Here is a 12,029-nt window from a genome sequence, read left to right as displayed (position 1 = left end):
CCTTGACAGGACTGGACTCGCATAGAACACGGAATTGTTCAACATATCTCAGGGTCTTAAAGCCGCATTGTCACCAGTTTACTTCCGGTCGATTACGTAACGATATCCGATGATTTTAAACGGAAAAATATCTAAAAATATTGAAAGCGGTGTGTTTATTGGAAGTTTGTTTCAGGATGTTATTGATAATTTAGAGCGGATGGCTCGCGTTTAATATCTCGGATTTTAATATATTCTTTTGTCTTTCAACGGTTGAGGTTTCTGTTGGACCTCCGGAGGTAAACTGGTGATAATGCGGCTTTAAGTAATGAAGTGCTAAAGCTGTAAAATGGCATTAGATTTTCGACAATTTTATAAGAACGCTGGGCTATTCTTGTTGATGTAGCATTTTAAGGCTGAAAATGTTTATAAAAATATGATACCCAACCAATGAATTATCAGGAAGAGAATTACAAAAATAATAAGAGTGTATCCAGCTTTTCAGAAGCTAGCAGCAACAACAAACAACAACAGCCAGCAACAGAAAGATAACAGCTACAAAATAAGAAAACACTCGGACAAAAAAGGAACAAATATTGAACGGCTTAAAATTTATTAAAAAAAAGCTACTCCAAGTTGTAATATTAGTAGTAAAAAATTGATATCAGAAGAAAAAAATACTTCGGCATTTTGAAGGAAGGGGATTGAGTGGATGCCCACCCTTCTGTTTGGGTAGAAAAAAAGACGTGTCTTATGTTTTGCATACAATAATAAATAAAGTATCAACCATATATCCAGACCCTCTTATATTTCCTTTTTCTTTATCGTCTATCCGATATCCAATTATTTATGAGTCTGGGGTGGTGCCCGAATGTCGATAGTCAGAGGCCGAGACTCGAGACCGGGAGCCGAGAACCCTGACTCACTTTGTCTTAATTTTATGGTACCAGCGCCTCTGCAGCGGCGTAGCCAGGATTTTTAGCAGGAGGGGGCCCAAAAGGCTCTTTCAATGCATTTTCTCTTGTATTTTAGATGTCTCATACATTTTTGGCTGCTAGAAGGGGGGGCCCGGCCCCCTGGGCCACCCCCTGGCTACGCCCCTGCTCTGAAATAACAGTAATCATTAGATTGAGTCTTATTGACTGTCTAGCGTAATGATCATTTTAGTTGGTTATAGGCAGCCGATACCCTAGGTACTTGATCCATTTTATTGAGAGCCTTTAAAATTATTTCCTGAAGTCTTTTTTTTTTTCAAGAAAGTTAAACAGGCAGAAAAAAGCACAGCCGTTTGTTTGACTCAGAATAGTCATTCCAAACATTCCAAACTTGGTAGCAGTACCAAGCCAACACAGGCAAACACAAAGAAATCTTGCCCATGAGTGTGAAACCCACTTTTATTCTAAAGTAAAACGTTTAAGGCTGAGTGTCAGGCCTCTTTTTCGCCACCTATTAAGTATATACCCAGAAGCGAGAAAGAGTTTTAGTTTTTCCTTATCAATTTATAAAAATAAAAGCGTGATACTCATGCTTTTATTTTTCTAAATTGAAAAGGATAAAATAACACTCTTTCTCATAATCAGGCCCAAAGCCTCCAACACACTTAATAAAAAGGAATATTGGAGGTCATTAAACTTATCTATGAGGGTGAGAGAATTTCTGATCATTCTCATAGATAAAAATTATCCTGAAACTAATCTACAATATAAAATGATGATGGGCTGGTAAACACTGTACAACATTTAAAAGCTAAACTTTGTGAACAAAATTGTATATTGTATGCAGCTATGTATTGAAATGATAACGTTCTGTACAGGGACCCACAAAAATCCAGTGGGACCCACAGCAAATCCTCTAAAGGTTGTTGCTTTGGTTGAAACCAGTACCACTATTCTTTCATTCTCTTCTCAGATTTTCTAACCTACAATAAACAAAAGCAAATTAAAAGTCATTAAGTGATGCCACACTCTCAACAAGTTATTTTTATTGCTGCATTTTGCCAGGAATATGAGACTGGCCTAGATTCTAAGAGCAGGTTTTCCTGATTTGGGATACTACAGGTAGGTATGACTACAGGCCCAACCTTTCAACATATGCAACAATGCTTGACTGAAATACAACAGTTCATTGCATATCAGTACTCCTGCTCTATATTCCTTGTTGGACTTGTAAACATTTCACCTAGTGCCATGACCAAGATTTTAACAGGGGTAATACCATGATCACCTCGGATTCTTTTGTTTTTTGAGGGACGATTACTAGCGAAATTCCCAAAAAGCAATAGATGGTTCTAAATTTCCCTTAGGCATGAGGGAGATTTAGTTTCTAAATTTCCCTCATGAATTAATAAGGAGGGAAATTTAGAAAAAGACAAAAGAATCTTTTGTTTTTTAAATTTTCCCTCTACTGTACATCAGTGCATGAGAGAAATTTAGAACCAAGATGCTTGTCTTCTAGTTTCCACCAGGGAAACAAAGAGAAGGCAGCTTCCTGATTAGCCCTGGAATAGACCCTGCACGAAAAGACAAGAGTATTTGATCTCGTGATACCTAAACAACCTTAGACTAGATCCATGTGGGATGATATTGATTGCTGTACGCATGCGTGCTAATGACGTCAAAGAACTAAACTGTCGATATGAAGAGCAACTATGCAAATCAACTATGTTTGATTTGAGAATTGTTCGTGAAAATGTGGTGGTCTCTAGAGGGATAAAAAGAACAATGCGTATGCAATGCCCTGATCCATTGAGCCTTGTTTGCTTATCCAACCTAATATTACTCGTAGTTGTGATTTTATTTGCTCGGTGATCATGGTATCATGGTCAGGACTTCAACTTATCATCCCTCGATGTGGGGACATTTACTGTAATCACTAAATTCCCCGAAATGGCATGCTCTGACTTATAATAATACAAGTGCAACAAATATCCTGAAAATGTTATTCATAGGGGGATTTATTGACTGTTTCTAGTAAATAATATATGTAGGGCTTCTGGAATGACGTGAAAAAAAACCCTCAAAATTATGCAGGATTTTTTTGCTAAATTATGTGCTAAATTACCTGGAAAATCAATGATTACACGCTAAATTATGGGATTGGGCAATACATTTTTTCAATCAAAACTTTACGGGATTCTTTACTAAATTATGGGCTAAATTACACAGAATATCAACGATCATGAGTGGATATATTCAAGGCCAAATGCTTCTGGCATCTAAGGTCTTCCTTCAACACTTTCTATACCCAATCTATCTATTTCTTATAGCACAAACTCCATTTTGTACCTAAGGAAAGCAGGAAATAACTTGAAAGAGTTTATTTTTCACATGTAATTCCAGAAGCCCTGTATATGGTCGCCATGCTGTATGAGCATACATAGATACACCCATACAGGCAGGTACAGTAAGATAAACCTTTTGAGACACAGTGGAGCCAGAAACTTGTGTCACTACTGTATGGATTGCATTAGAAATCTTGTTTACCTGGCTTGGAGGTCAGCATCGGCATCTGCGACAGCTGGTTGCTTGGCTGCGGCAGCCGCTTCCTTTTTACCAACACCTGATGCAGTAACTGGAAGTCCAGACAACTGAAATATACACAAAAAAATTAAAACAAAAGTACTGTCTCATATAAGTTATATAAGTATATTTTTCATATTGTAGGCATGCTATATGACAGCAATATTTTTATTAAATCTAAAACAAATTGCCATACAGATTGCTATAGTACAGTAATAGCTAAAGAACATGACATTTTCTGGACTACCTCGTCTGTGAGCTGCAATCCAAGCTCATCAAATACTTGCTGAACGAGCTTTTCACTAAAGTAAACAAATGTTTATTTAGTTATATAAATACATTATAAATAATAAATAATTAACACCATCATTCTTATGATCAATCATAATTGATAAATAACAATAATCACCATCAATATAACAATCATCACCATCATCATCATCATAATAATCAACATAACATTAATCACCATCATTACTGTAATAATCAAACTAATCAACACCATTGTAATCACTATCATTGATAACACTTATAACATGCATCAACATCATGATAAGAATTGTCATACCTTTCTTCATCATCCTCTTCATCACCGATGACATCATCTATAGCATCATTCATCATTTCTTCTTTCATGTCCATGATCTCTGACTACGTTAAAAAATCATACACAAAAAAATCACTGCTTGATAAAGTTCATTCAAATGATACTTTATATGATGATATAAAAGTAAATGGATCAGTAAAAATAATATTCAAACTAGAACATAAATGTCATGCATATATCATTCCATGAATGTGCTCACCTGTTTTTCAAATTCCATCATGATCTTCTGTATCTCTGGTAATTTTAGCTGTCTGTTCATAGTGGCCATTGCCTGGATAACGGAGTATACAATAAGTGACACAGTGGAACCTGGATTTGACAATATGCCTCAGGAGGAAAAAAAATGGAAAAGGGTCCTGGATTTAATGATTTGAAGGAAATTCCATTGAAAATAATGTTGTCGGGTTAAAAATAAACTTTTACAAAATAATAATATTGTAACTGCAGTCTGTGTAAGACTGTAATATGTATTTAACAAGATCTGTCAAGTAAAGAGTTCTTCTCTCTTTGTTGATAGACAGAATCAATAATATTGTTGTATTGAGCTCAAAATTAGCTTGTGAGAACAGATTTGTATCGTAAAATTGAGAATATTGTTGTATCCAATTTCGTTAGATCGAGGTAATTTCTTATACATTTCACTGTATTTTTGCCGGGAGAAAGGAAGGCCATCGTAAAATCGAGGTTATCATAAAAACCAGGTTCCACTGTACAAACAAAATGGTTGATAATAAATTGCTTAATAGTTTCTACGTCCCCTTAATAATCAGAAAAAAGAAACATGCCATATAAGCCAAGATATAGGACAAGGTATACCATATAAAATACAAATAATGGAGGACAGAAGGGGGACTCCAGATCCCAAAAATATTCACTAGTTCACGAATTGACTAAGCTACTAAACATATAAACAATAATAAAAAGTGATAAAGTATAATAAATATAATTCAAGTATAATTCAAACAGACCTTTGTGACACCTTTCATAGCCTGCGCCATGGCATTGTTTGACCTTAGAGTCTGTAAGAAAACAACATAGGATTGACCACAGATAAATTGATCAAAACAAGTTATCAGAAAGCTTACACGAATGCTAAAAAAACAATGTAGATTATCTGCCAAGTCCACCAAAGGCTACAAGGAAGGATATTCACTATAAACCTCATCCACTGAACAGAGAGAAAGAGCATGATATACTGCAACACATTTGACAAATATTTCCACTCTTTTTCTCAATATTTTAAAAGCGGGAATAATACAAAATGACCAACATAGTAGAAATTACTAATACTCTGTCAAGTGTACAGTGATGTGACCTAAAAGGTCTAAAAATAAGGATCCTCTTTTAGCCCAATTTTGAAGGATTTTTGCAAATTTCCCAAACTGAAAATCAAAATGATGTACACTGAGTTGTGAAATGTGAACAATGGGTCTATCTAATACATACATATTAGCAACAAACCTGTATTTTGAGTGAGACCGCTTGAATATTGGCTTTCATCAATATGAACTTTTTAACATATCGCCTAGTTCGCACAAGATCTTTAGCCATGATTCTTACAGCATCCTACAACAAATACATATCAAAAGGATAAAACGTTGATTCTTACAGCATCCCACAATAAATACATATCAAACGATAAAACGTTGATTCTTACAGCATATCACAACAAATACATATCAAATAATAATATGTTGAGTTGAGGAATTCTAATAGATACAGTTACTAGTATCATTTAGGCAATATTAAATGTAAATTATACTTTCAGCAAAAGCTAATGCTTAGGATAAATGCATCACATTATGGACCTATGAATTTGAGCCTGAAGTGACCGACCTGGCCTAATTATTGGGAGGAAAAAACAACAACAGCAACACTAATAAATGTCTCACCATTTGACCCATTTTTGCCATCTTCTTTATATCATTTATTATCTTTTTCTCTTGCTGCTCCATTTTACTGCGCTCTCTATCCAAATCTCTGCAATCAAAACAAATTTAATAGATTCAAACAGTAACATTAGCGTTGGTACTCCTTACATTGGAGTTGTCAAGTAGGGTGCTACTCTGACCCCCTCACCCCCTGGTAATGAGTCACCCCCACCAAGGGCAACTCTGGAAACGGCTTGAATATAAGAATTTATTAGCTCACCCTAACCATAAAAAGTCATAACAAATAAAGAAATTTGTGGATGCTGAATAAGTTGTCATTCAAATCCACGGCTTACTTGACAGAAGTTGAGGTTCTTGGTAACTGCTTAAAAACGGAACTGTGCTAAGACTTATTCTGATATCTAACATCTAACTAGCCCCCTTGAATGGAATAGACAAGAGACTGAACTGCTATGTCGAGCCGCAGCTATCATGGACATATTTAGACACTTGCAATGCAAGTTGCAATTTCTTTCCTTTTACGATATAGGCTAGGTCATCAGAGCACTTTTTTGAAGCAAAAAAACCTAGAGTTTGTATTGTAATCTTTTCAAACAATCTATCTATCAAGGACACCTAATCTTGCACTAGAAGTGTCTTCAACAACAAGAGATGGCTAGTTAAAAAGCGTAAAATTAAAAGCAAAATGGCCGCCATATCAATAAACTACCTCGTCGCTTTACCTCATAGCCCGGTTCAGTGCTCGCTGATTTTGTTTTAGCATTTCTTCGGGAGTTTTCTTTCTCCCGAACAAAAATTCTAACGGCATTTTGACGTGTTTTGTCTTCCCAAGGTTTCAATCACAGTATTTGAAGGTATTTCTCACACCACGGAACAGCCAACTGAGAAATAACAGAAGCGAACCAAAATAGAATCAAACGTCACGTCATCGCAGGCTCACAAGACAAACTTTATTCACGTCAAAGATGTGTTACGTCATGGCAAGAAAATAAACCCCCGTAACGTAGACACTAAAAGCGTAATATTCAGGCCCGTACCAGGCGGGGTGCAGGGGGTGCGAACGCACCCCTCCGCCCCCCCCTCACACACACACACACAACGGCCAAAGGTCCACTTTCGGTTCTCAATGTAGTCAAATCCGACAATAAACATCCGGTGGAGATTCTGCAAAAAGGCATGGTCAGATTTTTATCAGAGAACTTTTTTCGGATTTCGCACCCCCCTAAGAAAAATCCTGGGTTCGGGCCTGATATTTTTTTTCCTTTTTTCGGTTTACATGCGCATTAGCTTTGGAATTAACCTCTATCGACACGAAAGCCGCGTTTTTATTATTTTTTTTTTCCTTGGACAAAAAATGCAAGCACACAGAGGGGTTTGGAAGGTCTATTTGATACCCATGAAGGAGCACGTGTTATAATAGAATGGTCGCCGCTTTTCTTGTTATTTAGATATTTTAATCAACTATACTATATATAACAAATCATCGCCGTATGGAAAATGTGGGGTGTATCAGTCAGTCGATTCATATCGTCACTAAATTGCAAAAAAAGAAGACAGCGAATTGTGTAGCCAGTAAATTTTACAAACAAAAACAAATTTTGTATTAGTGTATCACACACTACTACTACTAATACTACTACTACTACGAAACAAAATGCTTGGTTTTGCTAATTGGTCCGCCTGTGTTTTCGATTACGCGCGGGAACTTTGACGACAGAAGCGCGCGTCAAAAAATAAAAAGGGGGGGGAATCGACTTTCATTCACAGAACAACGGATTTTTTTTACTTATTCGACACAATGTTTATTATTGTTCGCTACGGAGGTGAGAAAGTGACTAATGTTGAAGTTCATAAAGCGACCTGCTTTTCATGACCACCCTTTCGGAATCCTATTTGAACTGTTTGTCACAGAAAATCAATCGATTATTATAAAAAGGCTATCGCCTTATACCTTTTTTACTTAACTAACTTCTGTTTATTACAACTACAGATGACAGTCAACTGCTTTGTAACATCAACTGCCGCTCAAGAGTCTTATATGAAAGCATTAAAGATCGGTGCGAATGTCAAACAGAGGGTGAGGTTCGCTGGCCATTATGGTATGGCCATGTTTGTTATGGCATTGCTTTCCGGCCAGAGGCTTTTTTTGTCTACTTTGAATTTTTCTCTGATTATTTTATAATATACTTTCGACCTTATGTACAATTCGCCATAATTTATTGCAGATGTTATAGACTTGGCAGATGAGACAGGCACACTGAAGAATCTTTCAGATCGGCCAATACAGCAGTACGCGTTGGAATATCTAACCAGTAGAGCCAGCTATATTCTCATGAAAGTCAGTAAGTCGACTCACAAGTTTGATATAATTAAAGTAAGATTGAAATCACTAGGGAGTTGTAAATAAGTTGCAGTTTGCTTGTTTTTCCAGAGAAATCTGAGGATGCCCTAGGTGTGGAAAGCAAGAGCTACGAGCCTCTTCTTAGAGGGATTCAAGAAAACAACCCAGACTTCATGGGTGAGAGATAACTCGTATTCAGGGACCACCCATTTGATATATGCCAGGCTAATAAGGGACGGACCATTAGAAAAAAAGGGGGGAGAAATCAAAAAATGAAAAGCATCCAGCCCAACACAGAAAAAGAAAATGTCACATGGAATATTTTGGTGTTCATAGTTGTACTGCTCACACTTCAATCCTAAGAAAAATAGAATGATAAAGTAAAGAATCATTATGACCCACAGCAAAAGTATACAATAAGAAGATAAATCCTGATGTTACACAATCTGCTCCAACCCGTGTCACGTCATCCTTGCCAAGCAAACAGCCAATCAAGAGCAGCAAAACTTCACGTAGTCAGACTAAAGCAGCACCATCAAATGCCAGACTGAATGCGGGTGGAAAAGGCAAGAGACTGCACTGAAACATTCCATAGCACAATCACTAAACCAAAACAAGCATTCAGTGTTTATTACCACCAAATAACATTAAAAAGAGGATATTCCCCACATAAAGAAATGATCAATCAAACAGAGGAAAACAATGAATTGATAACTGGAGTTTTTACACTTTGATACAAAGTGTTTAGTTGTTTCAAATGATGGAGCAGGTTTAGTGGTTTCTCTTGACACCTTTTTGATTCAATTTATACAATCTTGGTTTAAATTAAAAAAAAAAACTGAAATAATATATTTTTTTATTAAAACACTGATGATGTGATGTAGGCATTACTGTACATGTATTGATCAGGTTCCAGATGTTATGTGCTAACTTAAAAGTTGTAAAATAAATAGAAACATATAAAGTGGAAAAACATAAAAAAAAATTCAGAAATGCATACAGTATAGACACACAGTATGTTAAGAAATTCATGCTGACATTGAGCCCCTTATGGACATCACTAGAAAAGTCTACACTGCAAGGTGAGATACCATGAACTAGTAAGGACGCGCCCGGCGCTCCATTCTTGCTGTTTGAATGGCCACATCTATATAGTCACCAATCTGGAACTTCTTGGACTCTAGGGTCACCCCATCATCTGGCCCTTTCCGCCCTGCTGTTGTAACACCAATCTCTTTCATAATGTAGCCCCCACGGCGTTGATCAGGGAACACAGTAGCAAAGCTGAACCCTGTGCCTTTGCGACGTGCATCAGGGTTCACTTCTTTCACAAGGCTCATCAGCTCTTTTAATGTGGCATCTTTCCTGGAAAATCCACACACAAAAGTTTTTTTCTCCAACACATAGTCCCTAATACCACTGAAAGTTAAAAAGTTTTATTCAAATATCATTGGTCTCTTACCATGTGTAAACCTGAAGTTCATTGGTAGGAAGACTATTCCTGGAATACTCATCAACTCTGGGAATGAAAATATTTATCATCATTTATCATGCACATTGTACAGATTGTAGAAACAGGAAGTTCTTCTTTTCTTGGTATGAAAAAGCAAGCCCACCTTCTGAGTTTGACAAATTAACCTTATTTGATCCCTCAAAGGGTTTCAGTGATGCCATTAATTATAGCAACATTTTGACCTTGTCATAAAGAGTTTTAAATCTTTTACTGTACATGAAAAGGATGTTTTTAGTCTACAGGCTTATCGCACTTGTTGAAAATAGAAAATAGATTAAACCCGCCTTAGATCAATATATCCCTCTTACAGAAATCCTAAGCAGCCAGTCTCAACCACTTGCATGAGATAATCAAATTGCATGTCAATATTTTCTAATATCATATCAAAAGCCATACCTATGGTGACGTCCTTGATTACAGAAAACTCGGAGCAGTAGGGGACAAGTCTACAACAAAAGGTCAAGCAATGTGAGGAAAACTCCTCTCTACAAGCTGCACTACATTTACATCATTAGAGACCTTACAATTTGACAGTTCCAGTTTTATCAATGAACATTGCATGTTAAAATAAACTTGCATAAACAAGTGCACAAACAGACAGTTTTTGACTTGACAAAATCTAGAAAAATTCATAACTGTTTGTCTAACTGGATAAACTTGTGATAGATGAGAGAAAACTCAAATGGTTTTGAAATATCAATTTTTCACAAAATCTTCATCTCCATTTTAAAGGACCATTTGTTACATATTCTCTGTTGTGTGTCTACCAAACCTGGAACTGCCTGGAACATGTCAATGAAAACATAAGAATATGATAGACTCAGACAGAAGTAGTATTCCTTTACCAATTTACCAATATATATACAAAATAACTACAAAATACCCGCTGACGGTTTAAATCGCGGATTAAACCCTTGGACCTCAAGACCCTTGAATTTTCCAACATTTAAGGTACTTGTGCCTATTATCGGCCATTTCCTATTATTGGCCACCTGAAAATAATGTCAAATATTTCGTAAACTATGAAGAACAAGCCGAAAATGACCAATCGATTCGGAGAAACTTCTGTGAAACATGTTTTCGAAAGCTTTTTACGTTGTTTATTATTTCGCTTAGCCACGAAAACTTATTCATACGCACCGTAAAATAGTGCACGAAAAATTCGCTTTTAGTTGAAAACGCGAGGACGAAAAGAAGCTGTAAAAATCTCCAACATTTACCAATCGTGATGAAAATCGCTCGGCAAATCTGCCATTCTGTTGTTGATGTCCCAGTGTGCTTTCTGGTCTTTGTTTCAGCCTCGGTTTCATGTGATATTTCATTGTTTGGCCCTCGGTCACATGTCCTATTATCGGCCACCTTTACCTATTATCGGCCACCCGAATGATTAAAAAAAATTTGAACGAATGCGAGTTTCGCTGTGCAGTGTGACACGCGCGCGTTATGTCAGTTTTCAATCGCTTATTACGGAGCCAAATGAAGCTTAAATTAGAATTGAAAAGCACTTTTGCAAACTACATTTATAAGGGATTATTATCTGTGGTATTTTAGCTAAAATAAACCAAGTTTTCTGTGCTTTTTTTCTGAAATTGGCAAGTGGCCGATAATAGAACATGCCTGGCCGATAATAGGAAAGTCAAACACTCTCTACTAATTATTGTTTCCTCTCTAAATAAACCGGTAAATTGAAAATGTTTTTGTAGAATACTTATGTCGGATAGTCAAAGAATCTTTGTTGCAAATTATGAAGAATGAATTTGTTTTGTTCGCGAGATATCTTAGCGTAAACCTGAAGTGGCCGATAATAGGCACGAGTACCTTACTGTATTACAAAGAGGTAGCCGGTGTGTACATGTGTAATGCGAACCTTTTCTCTGTCGATGCCTGGTTTTGTATCTTTAGCAGTTTCTTTGGGTAGTTCTCTCTCACGGGCGTTTTTCGATGTTCTTTCACGTTCTTTGGAAGTGGAACGAGATCGACGCCGTCTTTCCGCCATCTTGAATTACACAAAGACACGAGTTCATGCTACCTTCACAAAATATAACACAGGTAAACCAAACCTCATACAGAATACGTGTACAGGCATGCTCGAAGATCCAGCGTACTTTGCGGGCGCTCTCAAAAATCATTGGGAGCGCCCGCAAAGTACACTGGTTCTTCGAGCATGGTATACAGGGAG

At 36.7% G+C, this 12,029-nt stretch overlaps 3 protein-coding genes across 4 annotated transcripts; 1 reads left to right on the top strand and 2 right to left on the bottom strand.

Moving 5' to 3' along the window:
* Nucleotides 1-575: 575 nt before the first annotated feature.
* Nucleotides 576-6,932, bottom strand: LOC5515578 (charged multivesicular body protein 2a). The gene is made up of 9 exons (XM_001635594.3): nt 6,719-6,932; nt 5,997-6,084; nt 5,566-5,670; nt 5,073-5,123; nt 4,304-4,375; nt 4,066-4,148; nt 3,745-3,799; nt 3,462-3,565; nt 576-1,897 (listed from the first exon to the last, which is right to left on the bottom strand). The coding sequence occupies exons 1-9, from the start codon at nt 6,802-6,804 to the stop codon at nt 1,873-1,875; spliced, it is 669 nt and encodes a 222-aa protein (XP_001635644.1). The 5' UTR covers nt 6,805-6,932; the 3' UTR covers nt 576-1,872.
* A 779-nt stretch (nt 6,933-7,711) lies between these two features.
* Nucleotides 7,712-9,011, top strand: LOC5515534 (uncharacterized protein CXorf65 homolog). Of its 2 annotated transcripts, none has more exons than XM_001635656.3 (5): nt 7,712-7,819; nt 7,987-8,073; nt 8,222-8,338; nt 8,428-8,514; nt 8,742-9,011. In XM_001635656.3, exons 1-5 carry the CDS (start codon nt 7,795-7,797, stop codon nt 8,918-8,920), a joined length of 495 nt encoding a protein of 164 aa, XP_001635706.2. In that variant the 5' UTR covers nt 7,712-7,794; the 3' UTR covers nt 8,921-9,011. The 2 variants fall into 2 exon arrangements, with proteins under 2 accessions (XP_001635706.2, XP_032241118.2); XM_032385227.2 differs by having other exon boundaries at nt 7,987-8,095.
* Nucleotides 9,012-9,176: 165 nt separating this feature from the next.
* On the bottom strand, nt 9,177-11,923 carry LOC5515577 (histone deacetylase complex subunit SAP18). The gene is made up of 4 exons (XM_032385226.2): nt 11,718-11,923; nt 10,247-10,296; nt 9,800-9,856; nt 9,177-9,702 (listed from the first exon to the last, which is right to left on the bottom strand). Exons 1-4 carry the CDS (start codon nt 11,844-11,846, stop codon nt 9,435-9,437), a joined length of 504 nt encoding a protein of 167 aa, XP_032241117.1. The 5' UTR covers nt 11,847-11,923; the 3' UTR covers nt 9,177-9,434.
* Nucleotides 11,924-12,029: the final 106 nt, after the last annotated feature.

Source organism: Nematostella vectensis, chromosome 2 (assembly GCF_932526225.1).
Source record: "Nematostella vectensis chromosome 2, jaNemVect1.1, whole genome shotgun sequence".
In the NCBI taxonomy this organism is placed as follows: Eukaryota; Metazoa; Cnidaria; class Anthozoa; order Actiniaria; family Edwardsiidae; genus Nematostella; species Nematostella vectensis.
This window is presented reverse-complemented; position numbering and strand designations above follow the sequence as displayed.

What these genes read in the sequence shown, in the direction of transcription:
- LOC5515534 (XM_001635656.3), top strand. Translation starts at nt 7,795, where the DNA reads ATGTTTATTATTGTTCGCTACGGAG. An exon ending in CTATATTCTCATGAAAGTCA is followed by an intron (nt 8,339 to 8,427) that starts GTAAGTCGACTC and finishes TTGTTTTTCCAG; the next exon opens with AGAAATCTGAGGATGCCCTA. An exon ending in AAACAACCCAGACTTCATGG is followed by an intron (nt 8,515 to 8,741) that starts GTGAGAGATAAC and finishes TATGACCCACAG; the next exon opens with CAAAAGTATACAATAAGAAG.
- LOC5515578 (XM_001635594.3), bottom strand. Translation starts at nt 6,804, where the DNA reads ATGCCGTTAGAATTTTTGTTCGGGAGAAAGAAAACTCCCGAAGAAATG. An exon ending in GCACTGAACCGGGCTATGAG is followed by an intron (nt 6,085 to 6,718) that starts GTAAAGCGACGA and finishes TTTTGATTGCAG; the next exon opens with AGATTTGGATAGAGAGCGCA. An exon ending in TGGCAAAAATGGGTCAAATG is followed by an intron (nt 5,671 to 5,996) that starts GTGAGACATTTA and finishes TATTTGTTGTAG; the next exon opens with GATGCTGTAAGAATCATGGC.
- LOC5515577 (XM_032385226.2), bottom strand. Translation starts at nt 11,846, where the DNA reads ATGGCGGAAAGACGGCGTCGATCTCGTTCCACTTCCAAAGAACGTGAA. An exon ending in AATCAAGGACGTCACCATAG is followed by an intron (nt 9,857 to 10,246) that starts GTATGGCTTTTG and finishes TTTCATTCCCAG; the next exon opens with AGTTGATGAGTATTCCAGGA. An exon ending in GAACTTCAGGTTTACACATG is followed by an intron (nt 9,703 to 9,799) that starts GTAAGAGACCAA and finishes TGGATTTTCCAG; the next exon opens with GAAAGATGCCACATTAAAAG.